This window comes from Electrona antarctica (genome assembly GCF_951216825.1).
Source record: "Electrona antarctica genome assembly, chromosome: 6".
Lineage (NCBI taxonomy): Eukaryota > Metazoa > Chordata > Actinopteri > Myctophiformes > Myctophidae > Electrona > Electrona antarctica.
In genome coordinates, this window is record NC_136811.1 from 35,964,263 (window position 1) to 35,984,611 (window position 20,349).

General features: G+C 44.6%; 1 protein-coding gene across 2 annotated transcripts in view; it reads right to left on the reverse strand.

Annotated features, from left to right (window-relative positions):
- The window catches only part of gabbr1a (gamma-aminobutyric acid (GABA) B receptor, 1a), a gene marked incomplete at its 5' end in the record, with an annotated part of 66,480 nt that overhangs the window by 26,612 nt on the left and 19,519 nt on the right, over positions 1-20,349 (reverse strand). For both annotated transcript variants that reach the window (XM_079504078.1, XM_079504079.1), the window contains 9 exons: positions 1,709-1,786; positions 2,905-2,968; positions 3,336-3,581; positions 7,317-7,508; positions 7,698-7,763; positions 8,180-8,281; positions 9,409-9,579; positions 13,569-13,703; positions 19,249-19,409. In XM_079504078.1, coding sequence (XP_079360204.1) covers positions 1,709-1,786; positions 2,905-2,968; positions 3,336-3,581; positions 7,317-7,508; positions 7,698-7,763; positions 8,180-8,281; positions 9,409-9,579; positions 13,569-13,703; positions 19,249-19,409 — 1,215 coding nt within the window. The remainder of the gene's footprint in view (positions 1-1,708; positions 1,787-2,904; positions 2,969-3,335; positions 3,582-7,316; positions 7,509-7,697; positions 7,764-8,179; positions 8,282-9,408; positions 9,580-13,568; positions 13,704-19,248; positions 19,410-20,349) is intronic.

A 20,349-nucleotide genomic window follows, 5' to 3' on the forward strand; every position in this document is an offset into this window, starting at 1 on the left:
TGAGAAATTATTTATATTTTACAAATATTTGACTTTGTAATAAGTTACTTTGCAGTTACTTGAGTAAAATACCATAGTATTTCTTCCATCACGGATGGAGAGATTAAGCTTCAGACTGGGTTCTGTGAGTGTGCAGTGACCTCTGCCACAGATCTATGTACAACTAAACTGAGTCAACTCAGAAACCCAGGAAATCAATATGATTTGTCATCCTTATTGGTCGATAAATGAAGTTTTGTTCAACGCAGATTCAGGAGTGGAGAACGCCCACTGCTCAACCTGATCACTCAGCTTCCCTATCTCCTTATCGAGTTCACCTGCGTCCTACAGTCTCACAGCCAATCACGTAACATTCCCCACAGCATAAATACACCATCTCATCCCTTACCTGCTTGATACTGCCTCGCGCTTTCAAATCCCCCCCCTCCTCCCCAACTAACCCCCTTCATCCTCAGCCTTGCCCCGCTAACACTTCTTTCCCTCTCCTTCTCCTAGGAGCCCCGAGGGGGGCAGCGTCCGAGCCGAGGCGACCGATCGCTCCCGAGCAGAGCACGGCGGTCGCCATGCTCCCGAGACTACGCCCCCACCCTGAGTCTCGCCCTCACCGGCTCCTCATCAATACACCTACATCTCACTTGTGCAATAAACACCCCTAAACTTGAGCAGTGATGTGGTCTCTTACTAGTGAAAAGCATATTGGTCCCTGTTTGGACAAAAAAAAAGGCAAACCAATTTCAGCTCTTCCAGTCTTCAATGCACAAAATGTCAACTCTGTTACATCGCCATAAGCTGAACTGTTGCCCGGAGGCATTGGCTTCTGATCTACATTTTTACTCCCAGAAAGAGGGGCTTTCTGAGTTCAGTTAAGCCCTGGTAACAAATAATTTCCTTAATAGCCTAAAAAGCGACTCTCTGTGGGTCCCCGGCAGCATGCAGGATTGATTATTGGCCCAGTCGGTCCAGGCTCAAGTGTGTCACCTCTCCAGGGAGGGGTGGGCCAGTAAACAACCACAGAATTGGTCCTGGTCTTGGTGGCTGAAGAAAATCAACAGTAATAGATTTTTCACAGACAGCAGACTGTAACTGGATAGTGTGGCACTCAAGTCTTAGCCTCCCATGCACATGAGTGAAAGAGAAAGCAAGCTGTTGGCTTGTGTGCTGTAAGCTAAGGCATCTCAATATAGAAAATGACACAGGACCAAAGACATATTTTTCCCTTGTCAGACTGGGCGATTGAGCCAAGAGCTGGCCTGTATTTGCCTCAGCATCAGATTGTTGTGCATCTGCTGTGATGTGACATTTTAACACGTGCTGATGAATGGTGGTGGTTGTGAGAAGGGGCTAATTTAGGGTGAGAGCGAGTGATTCATCCCAAATGAATGGTTTCATCCCAACTAGTGGTTAGATGTAAGTTATCCTGATAGACGTGATTACATATTATTTAAAGAGAGTATTCTAAGTTAAGCGACCAGAGGTCTAATGTGATCTAACAACGCTGACTCGCGGCTTGACAGAAAAACACACACACACACACACACACACACACACACACACACACACACACACACACACACACACACACACACACACACACACACACACACACACACACACACACACACACACACACACACACACACACACACACACACACACACACACACACACACACACACACTGTAGGCAATATAATCAGCTATCACCCCACCTATCCAGACGTCATTGCCGAACCAGGAGAGGTTCTTCTGGGAACTGTCATAGTACCCGATCTTCTTATAGCTGCCTCCTAGATGAGTGCGAGATCGAAAGAGAGGCAAGGCATATATGAGGGAGGGGTGGGTTGGTCGATAGACAGGGGAGAGATTCAAATAAATGTAACGTTCAAGATTTGGCTAAATTCAATTACATCACATTCATTTCTTTTTAGCTGCCTTTCTCTTGGAGAGGGCAGGAGAGACTGACTGAGTGTAATAAAAATGGAAAGAATAGAGAGAGAAGTAGAAAATGAGAGAGATCAATTAGTAGGCTGACTGTTCTTGTTATTTAATCTGAGGCGCTCAGGTCAGGATTATATTAGAAATTAGATAATAGGCTGAGTCTACTGTAAATTGACGATGGTAAATTAGTGAGTGTTGTGCTGAATTCTGTGACTGGAGCTCTTACGCCTTATGGGAAAGCATTGTGCACTCCCAATTGGCTTAAAGGACAGCCAATGAGTAAAAGGTCATGAAAAAGTCACGACTAGCACAGTGACTGGAACTGGTAAAAAAGAGAGTGGCATTCATGACCAAGAATACTGATAAGGCCCTTGACTTATTCAGGAATTCAAGTCAGGTTGTCTCATTGTAGATGTCAAATTGCATCGACACCATAACAGGAAATATGAGACTGGGTGGGAGGGAGCTGGGAGGAGGGGGGATTATAAATTCTCATCCTTAGGACACCAAAAAGAACAGAGGTAGAAAATAATCCCCCACCTTATCCTGTGCAGGAGAAACTCATTAAGTCAGCGGTGACAAATAGGGTGCCATTTCCAGAAATGGCTTAAGACAAAGGCTTGAGCCCAATTAAACTGAAGCCTTGAATCAACACATTTCTGCATCAAGCCCATTCGCATGAGCAATTATGTGACATTGAGACCAATTGCAGCGAAATCCCACAGTAGCAGTCCCTCCCAAAAAATAATAGGCCTAGGTTTCGCTTTGTAATGAGCAGAGAGCAGGCATGAATCGATGTGAAAAATACAGTCAGCAATGATCTAATTGATGAATGAGTGACATTTACTTCTCAGACCATCCTTCTGCAATAGGAGGTCTATGACAGAGTGTGGCCATGAGGGATTCAGTGTAGAATGGCATGTGTGGGAGGACAAAAAGGCTGAGAAAGCAGAGTCATTAATTGTACCTTGCAGTTGTTCAATAAGTGTCATTGCCATCCTGGAACCCTGAGCATCAAACACCACATGGCCCTAAGACACAGGAAAAAGAAGAAGTAAATGAATAGAAAAACTGTAATGTGTGTAACTAGTGTAACTAATTTTGCTTTAATCTAACCAGTTCAACTTAATGACACCGTAGTTTCTTACACCAACAGCATAGTGATATATTTGCACTGCAGGTATGTTTGATTAGGTAACTACCCCCCCCCCCCCCCCCCCCCCCCGCCCCCCACAGTTATATATGAAACTAAACACCTTCAGCCTAATGTATTATTTGTCGTATGAAGCTGTTGCTAGGGACGCGGACGTATGATGAAGTAAGTATTAGCCACTAGCCATTATCCTATACTCAACATCCCCATGGCATGTTCCCTTCTACTGTTTTTACTGCACTCACCGAAACCCCTTCAAATGAGCTTGTGTTGAGGGCCCTATAGATCTCTGAGGTGATGTCATGGTTGTTGTAGTTGAAGTCCTCCAGGCGCCGGCCCTTGGCTTTCAGCGGGGCCACAGTCTTGTTGAGGGCCAAAGCCAGGGCCCACACCGCATCGTAGGCTAGAGGGGCCTCCTGGAAGCCACCGGTCTCCTCCGGGTTCAGCCCACCCAGCCGAGACATCAACGCTGCCTGGAACTCCTGGGATGTCTGATTGGGAATGAACAGAAAGTAATCCTTGGCTTAGCCCTAACTTTATCTAACAATAGACATAAAATGTATTAAGCTTTATATTTCCTGGGGCTCAGCTGCTGACCATGATGTGTAGCTGGCTTGGTGTTGGTTTGTTTTCCAACATGATGCCATGAAGGCACATTTCCACATTTGTCACAAAGACATTACTATTCTGTAACCATACATTTTCAAGTGTACAAAATATTGTCCTTTGAGTTTATGACTATATCAATATAAATATTGCAATACTTTGTGTTATCTCTAAGTGCAAGCTGAGACACATGTGTGACAGGAAATAATAACCAATCTCCAAGGTATGAAATGTCTGAGGTCAATTACACTTCCAACTCAGCCATGTCAATTACAGCTCATTGAAATTCCAGCTTGGCATTTGGCATAAAAAACTGCCACTAGCTACCGAAGACTAGCTGACAGTGTTCCATCGCAGACAGTTCAATATTGGAACAGCGGCTTCATCTGCGCACACTTTCTGGCGGAAATATGCCAATTCTGTACTTGGAAATTGAATTTGAATATACTGAATGTGAATGGGAACTGTGCCTGTGCTGTGGGTCTTATTGCTGCGGGGAGTTGATATGGTACCTCAACAGCTACATCAGCAGGTAGCGTCAGGTACAGTATGCATACATAAACAACAGCTGCAGATAAGGAGCAAGGGAGGGATGCGGAGAGGGGGAGAGGTAGTCAGAGGAAGAGGGAAAGGCGGGGGGAGGGGGGGAGATGAGCAGTATAGGAGGTAAATTTCAGGTTTGAAAAAAAGAAGCATAAAATTGAGAAAGAAGGGATGAAGAAAGACAGGCGAGCAGAGGAGGAGGAGGAGGTGGCTGAGTTAGTCCATTAAGACCTGAGGCCGATTCTACAAATTCAAACTCTTTCAAGATTTTTCACAAATGTTCAAAAATAGCAGATGTACAAGCTTGTATATCTGCTATTTTTGAATAGCCAATGTAATAATCTAAAATGACACAGATGATTTCCCAGTTTTTCTAATGTTTTTTTTTGTGGCTTTCGCCTTTATTTTATATATTTTATGGAGGGACAGACAGTAGGCTGACAGGAAATGGGGAGAGAGATGGGGGGGTGACATGCAGTAAAGGCCGTCAGGATCGGGAGTCGAACCCGCGGCACACTGCTAGACTGGATTACCAGCCAAGGTGCCTGGACCGCTGAGCCACGGCCCAGGCGATTTCCCAGTTTCAATGGGTTAAAGGCTGAGGGTAACGGCAGGAGGAGGGACAGAGAAGAGCGGACAAAAGAAGAAAGCAGGAGAAATGAGCTGCAAGGTGTCATGTCAATGAGATGATGGTGGGTGAACGAACCAGTGCACAGTGACCAGGGAAAGTAAGACGGTAAGACAGTAATACGGAGTCTAGCTCAGTGCTCCTCAAACATGTTCATGTCAAGGACCCCCAAATTGATAGGCTAAATATACACTTGGCCGCTGCCCCCCGTTTGAAAATATTTTGTACCAGTGATCCCATAAGAGAAGATTATGTCTTCCCATTTTCCAAAAATAGCAGATTTACGCGTTGCAAGGTTGTAGATAGACTATTTTCAAATGGTTGTTTAAAACACTTCCTCATTTTGCTAGGGACCTTAAAGGGACATTTCACCGCTGGAAGAAACTGCAGTTACTCAATGTTAATAGTATTTGTAGTAGATAACTTTGAAATAATTTGAAATTTGCACCCTGTGGCCCTCATTTATCAATTGAGTGTAAATTCTGCCCCAAATTCGAGTGTAGGATTCGTAGTACACCCACGTCGGGTCGGCATTTATGAAGTGATCGCAGACAGCTGATCCTTCCTTAATTTCGTTCGGACGTTTATAAATGTGACGGCTGAAATCTATCTGGCACGCCCTATGAAATCAAGCCTCGCCCTCGTTTTTGCGACATGAACAACTGCAGTACGACCTTGGAAACCATAGTTACATGACGAAAAAAGTCAATAAAAAAGTCACCCCCCTCTCATACACACACAGACGCACGCACGCACACACAACTTGCAAGTCCAACTGGTTTGTTGTAGCCTATCTTAAATAAATAAAGAACGAACACCTGTATGAATTAAATAAAGCTGTAGCTGTAGTACCCTGTCTGTTTCTCCTCTCGCTTGCCTTGCTGCCCACACACACACACACACACACGCACATACGGGCCGTGGCCCAGTCAGTTTAGAGCTGGCCCAACTTTGAGCCTTGTGCATGCACATTTCTGGTTAGTAAACCACAGCATGCAAGCCGCCTTTGTTTTAAAATGGTTCCCCAAACCGTTCACAGTTCACACTTTACTATCGGCCGGGGATGCGCCCCCCCCCCCATGCTAATTTGCCCAGTCAATCATTTGATCCGCGCTACGCGCCTGCCGTGTGTTGTAGCCTATATTAAATTATTAAAGTATTTATTCATTTAATATAGCCTACAACAATATATTAGTGAACAAAAATCTGAACCTGCATGTGAACAATGAATTAAATAACAAATAGGCGCACACACACGCTGCTGTTTTCCTCCTCTCCTGTCCTGTCTGTCTCTATCACTGTGGTCCGTTCATGACACCGCGACCATGCACGTTTATGACAATCTATTTAGATTACCTCGCTAGTCGCAGTAGTCGGTGCAGTGGCTGGGCTGTCAACTGACAATTATATAAATGTGCAGCCTAAACCAGCCTCATGTGGTGGGCTGGCAGCCTGGCTGGGTGGTTTAGCCTATCCGATGCGGTCAGCGGTCCCCAATTTTGCGCTGGCACGCCGGCACGGCACATTTGGCATTCGAGCGACACGTCGGGTTTATCCTTAAAACGACGAGATGTAACTCGAGAAAGACATGGCTGTAGATTGCGATATAGCCTACCCGTTGGTTGGTAGACTTGACTATAGCAGCATGCACTCTCGATCCAGTTAACTATTCCAGGAGGGGGGGGGGGGGGGGGCACCGGCATGCGCTCATGCAAAACACTGTTTAAATGGCTTAAGCATCTAAACTTGCAACATTGTTTTAATTGCGCGATTTTAACTGCTTGTAAAGTTGGTAATCTCCTACCAATTTCATATGACACAGACACATCGTTGATGTAGGCCTATTCCTTTTTTACATGTAGCCCATATAGGCCTACATACATACTACATACATATACTTTAGATGCCTGTCACAGCCTCTCAGCTGGTCAAACAATGCTGCTCCGCTGTTCTACGACAGAAAAACAGCCGAGGACAAAGCGTACGACAGCTCCCGACCAGACGTGATTTTTGTCTTGGCTCAAGTTCAAATTCAAACGTTGGCGCAAATCGTAAATGCCGAAAGTTGCGGTAATTTCGGCGTACACCCATATTTTGGCGTACGCACGGTTGATAAATGAGGGCCTATGACCATAAAAAGAATGTGTGTCTGTGTGTTTAAGTGGATTGCTGAATTCCTACAATGACAATAATGCTTTGGTGTGGAGGTGTGACTTGTAGTCCAGGAAGGAAGTGAGACCACATTTTCATGACAATGGTATCATGACTAAAATATCTAAAAACACATATTACACACATAAAAACCCCAGGAAAGTGTTTCTTGTGTCCTAAACGTCATTCAAATAAGATCTGGTTGCAAAATGGGCGAAGTGGCCCTTTAAGCACACCTGGGGGTATCCTGGACCCCACTTTGAGAAGCACCGGCCTAGCGTATTAAAGCATCACCCACCAGGTTGGAGGCACCACGAATGGTCTCTGGATTCAGCATGACAATCTCCGTGGTGACATGTCCCTCCACAGCCTCCGTCATGTTCTCCACTGTGCAGTTGATGGCTGGGTCTTTAATCTTGAACCAGTTGTCTGCGTACCAACCAATCAGGAACCACACATACTTCTTCCCATAGAGCTTCTCTTTGAACACCTGTGGGAGAAGTTAGAGAGTTAAAGTAACACGATTAATTTGTGCCTCCTCTGACTCTCTGATGTTGCTATGAAAACTACTAAATTAATTTAGACATTCCACAAAGAAACTCATTACAGAGTCCAGTTCCTCCTAATAGCCAGTCAGGATGAATCTACTGGGATCAATTGAGTGGAAAGGAAAACTCACCTCGCAAAACACCTTCCTGGCTTCAGTCTCGTAAAAGAGCCCCACAATGATTCTAGCATCCTGGCGCTGTGACACGCACGCACGCAGGCGCGCACACACACACACACACACACACACACACACACACACACACACACACACACACACACACACACACACACACACACACACACACACACACACACACACACACACACACACACACACACACACACACACACACACACACACACACACACACACACACACACACACACACACAAACCCAATAAAAGCTCTTAGTCATAACATTAACAGCACAATAACAGCCAAGTTGTTATGCAGTTCCTGCTACTTCACAGGGCGGCCGCGTGCCGCTGTTCGGGAGCTGTTAATTAGCCCTGTGCATTACATTTCCTCAATCAAATCGCCTCTATGCTAATGGCATCGCGCATGCAGCTGTGAGCCTGTGAGCAGCTGAGGTGAATTTTACATCAAAGCACCTTGAGGTTCTTGACAGCAACAGCCGGGTCGGTGAGAAAGCTCTGACGAACACTGATCTCAATGCCTGCCTCCTTCGTCCTCTCCTCCAGATCATCTAGCGTCTGGGAGATGAAAGACAATAGACAGAGACGGAGACAGACAGAGAGGGTGAGGAGGAAGGTTAGAAGGTTAGAAAATCCACCTTTCAGCTGGAAATGATCAGTCCCCCCCTTCCTTTTCCCCCCTCCCTGTACATACAGTGTTTTATTTTTCCTGTGATGATATTGAATTTTGTTGTTATTTTGTATGTCATGTCTATGTATTGATTGCATAGGGCCTAAATGGAAACAAGACCGCAAGGAGTTTTTTTTTGGTGATATCCCTTTTGGACTATACTGTAAGTGTTTGACTGTACTCTGTTGCTGTTTATACATTACTGTCTAATAAACTATTCAATCAATCAATCAATCAGATGCACAGTAAAAGCCTCAGTGCTCATTCCATTTGTAACTGAGGGTCTACAAATCTTTGTTTACAAATTGTAACCAAATATAATTCCCATATTATCTGCTGTGGTTCTGCTGTACTGCTGTATTAATTTAGAGTCAGACCCTGGAGTTAACTATAGCACTGGCTGAAGCTCATAATGCAGTATCTTCCCTAACTAAGCAGGGATGCATTATTGGAAGAGCGGTAGAAATGTGTGTATTTTGTGTGAGGGACCATGGTTCAAATACTGGGTTGTACATGAACATGTGTGCGCGCACGTGCGTGCGTGTGTGCGTGCGTGCGTGTGTGCGTGTGTGCGTGCGTGTGTGCGTGTGTGAAAGAGGGATCATTAACCTCCATTACAGGAGAGAACCTGAGTGCCATGGTATTGAGCGCTGTGCCTGGGAGAGATGCATTGCCTAATCAATATTTCTTGCAACCAATATTCCAACAAATTACTTCAGAAATCCTACAACAATTGCCTGGAATGAATACTTAAAAGCAGACTCTTATAGCCTGGGAACAGGCACTTGTGCACACACATGTAATAACGACACGCTGATCACACACACACACACACACACACACACACACACACACACACACACACACACACACACACACACGGGACCGTGGACAAATAAAAAGGTAGAGTAAACTGAAGAGTGAGCTAATGGGTGACCAAATGACAGGAGAGGACAGAGGAGATGAAACAGAGATAAAGTAAAAAAGTGGAAGAAGAACATTTAGTTCCACTGACTGAAGTGAACACTTCGGTGGTCTGCTGAATGGTGGCGATGCGTGTCCACTTCCACTTCTGAAAGAGCCGCACCCTGGTGGGGTTGTGGAGCGTGGCTGAGGGGTGGGTGCGGAAGAAGGTCGGGAAGCGCTGTCGGTTGGACAGGGCAGGCGAACTGGAGCCGTAGGACAACTGGTGGAGTTGGAAGCAGAATGTGTGAGAAAGTTGTTGACAGAGGGAAGGCAGAGAGAGAGAGAAATATACTGTGACAACATTTACACTTTTGAACAGTTTCCTGAGGATGTCTCCTCAATACATCGGCATGTGACTGATGTGAGGAGACATCGTTCACCATGGATTCAGATCAGAACATGTCCCCTCTGTATATGCACATTGCTGTATGGTGGCAGTGAGTTCAAACAGCGGAAGACAGAATGATTGACAGATATAGGAAAATTGAAACACATGAAGAACAAGAAAGAACCATATCTCACCTTCATTTGTGTATAGATTTCGTATGTCTATATGTTTTTCTTGAGTATGGACCGTAGGAAGCTGCTGCCTTGGTGTGGAGGATAGGTAGCAGCCTCACCCATACAGTATCACCCATAATTATGGGGGATACTGTAGCTCTGGTCCATAGCTCTAATGCGTTGCATTTAGAGCTATGTTACTCTCGACTTCCGCCGCTCACATGAATGCAGACCAGCCTCTCGTCTTTAGCGTAAATAAAAAGAACGTTTTTGCTACTCACCAAAACAAAGGCAGGTTGTGTCATTAGAAAACCTACTTTCCTTAGTGGGAGCACTCTGAGCCCCCACCACATGTATAAACGGTACTTTTTTGCAAAAAGGGGATTTTGTTTCCACTGCGCCTTCTTATTGCCCAGAGAATTGCCTCATAGAGAATCATTTTCTTCCGGTGAAAAAAATCCCTTTCTGGCCAAAAAGTACCGTTTATACATGTGGTGGGGGCTCAGAGTGCTCCCACTAAGGAAAGTAAGCTTTCTAATGACACAACCCGCCTTTGTTTTGGTGAGTAGCAAAAACGTTCTTTTTATTTACGCTAAAGACGAGAGGCTGGTCTGCATTCATGCGAGCGGCGGAGGTCGAGAGTAACATAGCTCTAAATGCAACGCATTAGAGCTTTAGAGCTATGGACCAGAGCTAGGGATACTGTATGTCCTCTAATTATTTAAGCAATGTGTATCGCTTAAAGGGGGGGAGTGATTTTATGTTGGCAAGAAGCATAATAGTGTTTGAAGGGAAGGTCCTAAACAGATTTTCCTTTCCTTTAAAAAATGTGACAATAAAGGGTGATATTCCAACGCACGCACGCACGCACGCACGCACGCACGCACGCACGCACGCACGCACGCACGCACGCACGCACGCACGCACGCACGCACGCACGCACGCACGCACGCACGCACGCACGCACGCACGCACGCACGCACGCACGCACGCACGCACGCACGCACGCACGCACGCACGCACGCACGCACGCACGCACGCACGCACGCACGCACGCACGCACGCACGCACGCACGCACGCACGCACGCACGCACGCACGCACGCACACACACACACACACACACACACACACACACACACACACACACACACACACACACACACATACCAGAGCCTGTCTGTAAATCGCAAACAACCAACAATGCATATAGTTTTGAGCACTGAGGACATTGGAATGGACTTTGTGATAGATGTCACATGTCATGTAGACATCTATCTGTTTGTGCTCCCAGCACTAACAGATCCCTGTGCGTACACACAGGTAAAGAAGGTGTTGATACGATAGACTGGAAACAACACAAATAGTGACAGCTGAGCTCTAGCTTGACACGAAAGCGAAAGGGGCAGAAAGCATTGATGTGTACTAGGGGGAAATAGCTGCAGCTTCCACTGCCAGCGTACATTAAACACATGACACTAGTGTCCCAAAACTGGGAATGTCAATATAGGTTAACATTCAGTTAAAATAGGTAAATATTTTGGGAAAAATAAGTGAACATTTGGGGGAAAAAAGCAAATGCATCGCATTGAGCTTGTAAATCCGCTATTTGACATACTTGTGTAGATTGATTAAATTACACAAGTATGTGAAATTATGTATCACAAAGGTAACTGTTACACACACACAGGGAGAAACACAGGAATAAAGTAATATACACAGAGCAGTCAAACAAATTCACATAATGCAACACATGCACACAAAATATATACAATTGAGAAGAGCACACTTTGTGCACACACAGCTTTGTGTGCGGTTCGGTTGGCCAAGTCATAGAGCGTGAGTCCGTGACAAGTATGCGGAAGTGCCGTTTACGCCTGTGCTTTGTGGCCGTGATACGTCACTGCCTTTACCTCTGCATTTCCAACCCAGCTTTGTGGGTGTTCGCACCAAGGTGGCAAAATTGAAAAATAGCTAAACAGCAGGAGCAGAAATGATAATGCAGCTGCGCTCCCAAAGAGACAAGCCAAATCCCCTATTGCTGCTTTCAAAAAGACAGACAAAAGGAAATCTTTTGACTCCCACCACAATATCAGCCCTTGTAGTGGCAGATCAGTGGCAGTCCCTGGCTTAGTGTCACCAAAGGAGAGCAATGGGGTATCAAATTAACACCATGCCAACAGAGGACATTTTTCGCATATGGGAAACCAATCATCTAAGCCTAAGAGGAATCCTTGTTGGCCATGGGAGAAATTAGGCTTATGGATTTTAGGCACATCTATTTCTGTCACATTCACCTAGCCTGGCATTGACAGACTGATCACATGGGTTCACTCGTTCACACGTTCTCGCCACGATATCGTGGAGAGAACTAGCTGGCAATGCCTGCAGGCTAACATTGAACCCAGGTCTCCTGCATGGGAAGCCAAACATTTACTACTTCGCCAAAGCAGGGAATCCCCCCCACCCCTCCCCCTAAGCCTTTGGGCTACAGGCAGAGATACTCACTGTCTGCTACACAGACAGAGAACGGCAATGGAAGTAATTGCTTGTGGCAGTTACTACGCAGCAAGTGGTGGCATGTAGTAAAGAGTGCAACATTGTACGAGGGAGAGTTGAGGCGGGGGAGCAAGGAGACGAACGACCAAGAGGGAAAAAGGCGCAGACAGTAATGATAGAGAAGAAAAAAAGAGCGGAATAAAGACACAGAGGGAGGAAAGAAAGAGGGAAGGAAATAGAGCAGAGGGCCCCGGGCAAGGGGAAAGGATGGAAGTAGGGGGAGAGAGAGAGAGAGAGAGAGAGAGAGAGAGAGAGAGAGAGAGAAGCCAAACATTCAGATTGTACTGTTGAACAACATAACATGGCAAAAAACAATACTGGCAGTGGAAAAGAAGGGGTTGTTTGCACTCACTGCCTAACCACTTAATGAAAGTTGTATAAGAGAACAAAGGGCTAAATATGAAGTACATCGGCTACAGAGTGCAGGGAAGAAAGAGCAGGCATACAAAATAGAGACAGTTTTACTCAAACAGACTTGAAGTTACATGAACTGTTTATTTTGTGGAGCCCACATTGAATTGCCTTTTCAGGGTTGAAATGTGCTATACAAAATAAACTTGCCTTGCTTTGCCTTTGTGCCCTTGGTCACTTTGTAAAGCGCATAAGCATGCCGATTTCACCTTTGTAGATCCTGACTTGATTACTAAGTGGCTAAGAAACATGTTTACTCCATTTGCGCTATGGAGCAGGGAAGTGAGGTAAACATTGGCTACCAGTAAAAGCGGACCCAACCCAACTCCCTCTAGGTTTCTCTCGGTGTTGCATTGGTCATTGCACGCAGTACCATGGCGCCCCCCCTAAGATATTTCAGGAACACAAGCGCACGCACATGCATCGATCAAAAACAACCTTAGGTTCACACCAACACATTTTTACAAAACACTGCAGAGTGTCACACCAGTGTGAATTAACATAGGAATAAGCCTGAATAAGCCCATTATGATTATGTGACTAACTCCTGTAGTGTAGGTGCGACGTGTGCTTGATGTCATTAACATAGCGTCCCCGCAAAGACAAAATCACCAATTCAACATTGGTTTCTCTGGATGAAACCAATATTAGTTTCTCTGGGTATGAAACCAATATTAGTTTCTCTGGGTATGAAACCAACATTGGTTTCTCTGGATGAAACCACAGAAAACATACTCACCACTATGAGGTTCCACATACGGGCAGCCTCAGCCACTATGGTGGAGACACCACTGCAGCCAGGCATCAAGACAATCTTTATGGGCTCCGTGTAGAGAAGGTCATAAAGCAGCTTGGTGGATTCACCGGGGTCACACTAAAGTGGAGGGAGAGTTGGAGGAAAGGATGAAGAGAGGATGATGGGAAAGTACAGTATGGGTGTTTGTTGGAAACAGAGGACATGGGCGATGGAAGAGAGGAAAGATGAAAATGAGACAGATGATAGAAGATGGATGTGGGGGGAAGGAGAAGGGAGGAGAGAGTGGTAAAGGAGGAAAGGAATCAAAATCATCTTAATTTGTCACCTCACAGGTGTATATGTGTAAAAAGGAGGAAAGAAACAAAAGTTAACCACAATGCATTACATATAACTTGCTCTCACTGTCCTTTATAGAAGTACAACACGATATCCATAAGCATAATAAATGGTCCCAAGCCCATTACAGAGAGAGAGAGAGAGAGAGAGAGAGAGAGAGAGAGAGAGAGAGAGAGAGAGAGAGAGAGCAAGTGAGCTTGTATTCAACTCGTTGTGAGCTTGTACATCTGCTACAATAGCTCCTTTTTTAAGAAGAAAATGTATATTATAGGTGAAAAAGTAATTTCACCTATAAGTGCTCAAAATAGGGACACAAGGTTGAAAGTGGTTAAAGGACCACTTCACCACTTTTCAACCTATTTTAATATAATTGGTCCTCATTAATGTTCACTAGAGCGGTGCCTGTTGGACACTGGCCTACTTGGAACGATGCAAGTTGGAAATGAATTCCCCACCCAGTTATGTCTGTGTCCATTGTATGCCCATATATGGAGTTCTTTGTCAGGCATGCCCAAATATGGAGTCTATGCAGATATTGTGATGTCAGAACAGGCCAGCTCCATATATGGAGATCTATAGGGCCTCTGTCCAGAGCCCGGGCAGAGGCGGTTCTGGACAACCGTGGGTACGACCAACTCAAGGCCGGGCACTGCTAGCCTGGCGCAGCCAGACTTCATCCGCCCCTATTGCATATGCATATGCCCCGAGGCGGAGCCCAGCGAAGTGGTATATTAGTATCGCAACGCGAGGCTAGGGCACTGCACTCCCTGTGGTGGTGTGGAACACGTGTGGTGAATTTGTAAATCCATTATCGCATTGCAACCTTTCAGGAATAGAAAGCCTGCAGTTTCTATTAGCTTGGATGACCCATTGATTGATTGATTGATTGATTGATTGATTGATTGATTGATTGATTGTCTACGGCTTTTCAAATATTTAACCAATGAAATTGGCATTATGAGAGCTAAATAAAAAGTACATTAGATCCATTGGAACAGTTATTTTTTCCATTCCCATGTCATGGTTTTGGATATACAAGGTTTCTGCCTGACAGTGACAATATATATTGTGTCTGCCGGGTGGAAACCTCATATGTACAAAACTGTTACTTTGCAGGATTCAAATTCAAAAACCTCAAATGTAGCCGATCTACAAGCTCAAAAACATGTTTTTCGAGCTTAGAAATGCCAGTTTTGATGCTTTTGTACAACGCTGCAGTATGATCAAGTAGGGCATTTATTTCCGAAAGAAAACCCACAAATAGTTAAAATATAGATATGAGGTTTCTGACAGCGACAATATGCACTAAAATATACTCGCACAAATACACATTTACATGCCCATCCAAGAAAATAATTCCTCCCACCAGCATTCTGAATGTCATGAACAATTGCACGGCAGTGGGTGATGGCCTACCAAAACAATTGCCTGGCTGAGGTGACTGTAGCTGTGTGACTCCTCTGAAGAAGTGTTTCTCAAACTTTTTCATGTCAAGGAGGACGTAGACATAATCTCCATCCTACTCCTCTCCTCCCGCCCAACACTTCCTGCTGACAGGCCCCAGCCCGGGAATACATTCAGACAAATATCACCCTCCCCGCCTAGCTTCCGACTCCCAAACAGTGCAAACACGGACCAATTGTGTTCGTATAGAGTAGACGCTCGACAAAGGGTGGATTCGAACCCACAACCTCCACAGTGGTGGACACTGGACAGGCACTTTTACCACTGCGTCACTCGAGCCACTGCTGATTTTCTTCATATCTGCGTCAACAATGTGCAGAACTAACTTCATCACGTAATCCTCAATGCAACCTTTTTAAAGAGTAATAGCGGTCCTACATTTAAGAGTGATCTTCTCCTGATTCCTTATTACTAAGACAATCAATCAGTGTTGCTAAAACCTATTATATACAGTATATTATGACAATAAGATTTTAGAATTAGTGAAATTAAAAGGTAGAGTTTCTGCTTGACTGTGAACTTTATAAAAAACAAAACAACCAAAAGAAAATTCCAATGGTCAACTTCCATGTAATTTCAGATCAATTGGTCAACCTACTAAGGAGAAAAGTGCATGTGAAGGGATAACCATATAGTACCTATACCAACCTAACGGCCAACTGTCCCTACATGCACATGCACATGCACATGCACATGCACATGCACATGCATGCGCTCGCACACACACACACACACACACACACACACACACACACACACACACACACACACACACACACACACACACACACACACACACACACACACACACACACACACACACACACCAAATACCCATATAACCGCCACTGCTGGTGCTGTCCTTGGTGCTGAAATTCCCCAAACCAATATCAGTGTATGTTAACATGTCTTTGATGGCTCTCCAGCCACACACACCCTGCCTGCAGTGCAGTGTGCCTTTGAAGAGAAATGATGATTCCCTACAGGAGAATGACAGAAGACTCTTCTTAACGTACTCTCTAATTACACTGCAGATTGAATAATATAAAAGAAGCGTGAACAGAGAATAAGACATGCAGGGCCCGGGGGGGTGGCATGTATTAAATCTCAAAGCCGGTGTAGCTACATCCTAACATCCTTATAATTATGCCTGGAGTGCTACTCTAGGCTTGTATTCCGGTGGCCATGTGTGAAACAAGGATACGTAATATGGATCTCACATTGGATGGAAAACAGTGTTCCCAGCTGCCAGTTAAAGCACGCAAGTGAGAAAAGCCGCCATCATGCCATTTCTCTCTACCAACACTGTCTCACTCCATCACACACAATAATTGATCAAAGTTTGCAGTCTCCACTTTGATATATCCATGGCAACGGAGCTGGATTGCATGCGTGCGTGTGCCTGTGTGCCTGTGTGTGTGTGTGTGTGTGTGTGTGTGTGTGTGTGTGTGTGTGTGTGTGTGTGTGTGTGTGTGTGTGTGTGTGTGTGTGTGTGTGTGTGTGTGTGTGTGTGTGTGTGTGCGCGCATGCGTGTGTGCCTGTTTGCACTTGGGCATGCACATGTGTGTTTGTGTATAAAGATCTCGGAATGCTGTAAATAGCCTAATGTTCTCTCTGCACCCTGCCAACGAGCCCTTTCCAAAGCCATTTCCCCACCACAGGGTATCGGCATCCATTAAAAAATGACAGTCTGGGAAGTGTTGAACTTCATGAATATTGTATAGTATATTGACCAAGTCTGTCACTTAAACTGATAACTGAAAAACCTGTAAACCTGTAATCACACACTGGAATTTGGTTTGGCACTTGTTTGCCAAAATCCAAATCAAATGGAGGTGAAATTCGAATGCATCTCTCAGATCTATAGTCTGAGAGATGAAAACAAAAGCAAACTGGCGAAACATGAAAACAAATACAGGCTGTGTGACAATGGTGCTACCTGCTGTCTTCCAGCCTTGATCGTGAGACGCAATTATACCAAGATAAATACAGCGGTTATGATCTTGTATTAATCTGACCACTAAACAGGAAGATGAGAGCGGAGCTCGCCAGGTGCAGGTTTGGTCCTTGACCAAACAAGCTGTGGATGGATTAATAATAACTGCAAGTAAATAGCAGGCCTAATTAATCCCTTTCTTCTAATTGCTTTTTCTGCTTTGTAGAGGGCAAGCTTCTAATTAATATTTCAGCCATGTGTGAAACATTTTCTATCTGGAAAACTGAGAACTTATAGCCTGCACAAAAAATGGGATAAATACCAAAAACTCCTCTTGACATAATTCAAGGATTTTACAGCTGTCACTCTAACTTGTTTTATTCTGCATTTGCATATTTGTCTTGAGTCAGAGGCCTCAATGAGTCATGCTCTACAAGTGAAGTTTTTCTAGCCCATAAAATCTGTCCAAAATTGGTTGGTAAATTCCAAATTGGAGGCCAAGCACGCACGCACGCATGCACGCACGCACGCACGCACGCACGCACGCACGCACGCACGCACACACTTAATTAATTAATAGAAATGTTCAACATGCTTCAATACGTGTGTGAGTATGCAATACAATGTGAATGACAATGTAATGTAACAAACACTGGGCACACATATTCTGCATACATTTGCAAATTAACACACACAACCCTGAAACCTTGTTTGTTTCTGTGCTTTGCTCAAGAGTAACTGTGTTGCCATGCCAACTCTCGCTCTATCTCTCTCTCTCTCTCTCTCTCTCTCTCTCCTATTCTCTTAAACAGGATTCCAATGCAGGGCCTCTTTCACCAATCAGAACAAAGCTCATAGCGATTTCTAACCAGTCGCAGCAGCACAGTTAACCGTTTGGCACCCGAGCTCTCTCAAAGCATCTGTCCTGCAGTATGATTGATAAACACCCTCAAGGGAGGAGAAACAGAGCGGATTGAAGAGGAAATCCGCATTTTTTTCTGTGTTTCCCCAAATTCCCCCTTTAGTCCGTCATGGAATAATGTCAAAGCTTAAAGAAAGCCTTATACTGTATGACCGCCTCTTTTTAAAGTGAAAACGTGCATCACGTTTTTCACTTGAAAATCAGCTGTAATTTGGTCACAACCACAACCACAAAGAATAAATTAGGCTTACTATGGCAAAAAAGAAGACTTAGAACAAACCTTAAACATTTTGCCTGGGGTATAGGCATAATGAATTGAAAACTGGGACAGAAACCAGTGGGAGAGAACAGCCTATATGCTGAATGTATAGCTCATGCAGTGATTGAATAATGCTGACATTTAAAAAAAATACCGATGATAAATGATTGATGAGCAAGAAGGTGTTTTCTTCATTTAACACAAGGCAGTCTCCATTATTATGGCAAGAGTAATTTCATTAAGAGGACTGATGTGTCTTAATTAATCTTTGAACAGTGCTGGGGGGGTTGTGGTCAGATGATCTCCAATGGAGACTCAGGATAAGGCAGTGGCAGTGCCTCAAACAAACACTATAGAGTAACAATAACTAGGCTATGTTGTTTTTAGAATATATGCTATGTGCAGGCACTGTGAAGAAAATAATAACTCCAAAAGAACATGCATGGGGAACATGTTTTCTGTGGGTGGTTTAGGCTATAGTCAAGTCGGTGTATGGAGCTAACTTGCTAAACCAAAATTCAGGAAAAAGAAAGACCTACACAGTAGCCTAAACTGTCTGAAATTACACCAACAACAACAATAATATGACAATCGCTTCACGTTACATTTTCAAGAGACCCAACTGTCAGAGCAATTTGTCTCGGAGCAAATCGCATTGATTGTGCACACATGTAGCCACACACAGACACACACAGACACACACACACACACCACCTTAAGCGCCGTGTCGCTCAGTCACACTCACCATGCTGTCGTAGTGTATGAGCTCCAGCTCGTAGTCTGGCAGAATGTCACTCCTGTTGTTCACAAGGTCCAGGGCCATCTGCGCGGAGGGCAGGCACGCCTGACCGCCCGGCCAGCCGCCGCTCATTGGAAACAGCGCTCCGATGTACAGCTTCTTTTTGCCTATGGACGGACACGGCCAGACCAAGAGAAGCAACATAAGAGATGCCCGGAGTTTACTTGCTTCGTGGCCGGAGGCGACCCCGTGTGACTGCCGTAGACTTCTCCGAAGCCCCAACATGATCAGGTGAGTTGGAACTTGGTTTGAAGTGGTGCAGTAAGATAGAGTGCTGTTCTTTTTTTTTAATGGTAAAAGTTGCAGTTGTCTGTAGGCCTACTTGTCTTGATGGGGGACTTAGAGGCTACTGCTGTTATGAATGTCGTGCACTCGAATCTCAACTAGTTGTCGGCGAAAACTTAAAAGTGATCTCAACACGTGTCCGGTTTATTGGAGAACTTTAATTAGATCTTAAAATATTTTACTTTGTTATTGTGCGTGTGCATTTGTGGACAGAACATTAATTCCTTAATCATTTTAGTAACGTATAGGCGCAATCGATCCTATAATTTTGAGATAATTATAAGGCTATGTGGTAGCCTACCTTGATTATTAGCGGCTGGGACGAATTCAATTTGGGATCCATAGCATTTCTACTTTGGGCATAACAGATACGATTCTGATCATTCTGAGCTGGCTATTGCATTGCAATCATGCACATGCAAACTGACGAAATTAATTTAGGGTTCATGCATTTGTAGTTGTACACATTGTGCACAAGGCAGTCGAATTACAGTCAACGATGCACAAATGATGCCCATACTCACGACTTTTACAAATAGAATAAAACACGCGCACCGAGCAACACTCGTCTCGAATCCACGAAGAATGGGTCAAATTGACCAAAATAAAAAAAGTTGGACTTTAGAAATTAAAAGATGGTTTTGTGTGTGGAAGAAACGGATATTTTCTCCTCGTTCAACTATTCGTATTCCAACATGAAAAGGATTTTCTGCGGAATCAGGCGCGCCTGAGCTCTGCGCATCACTCACTGCAGCACACTGA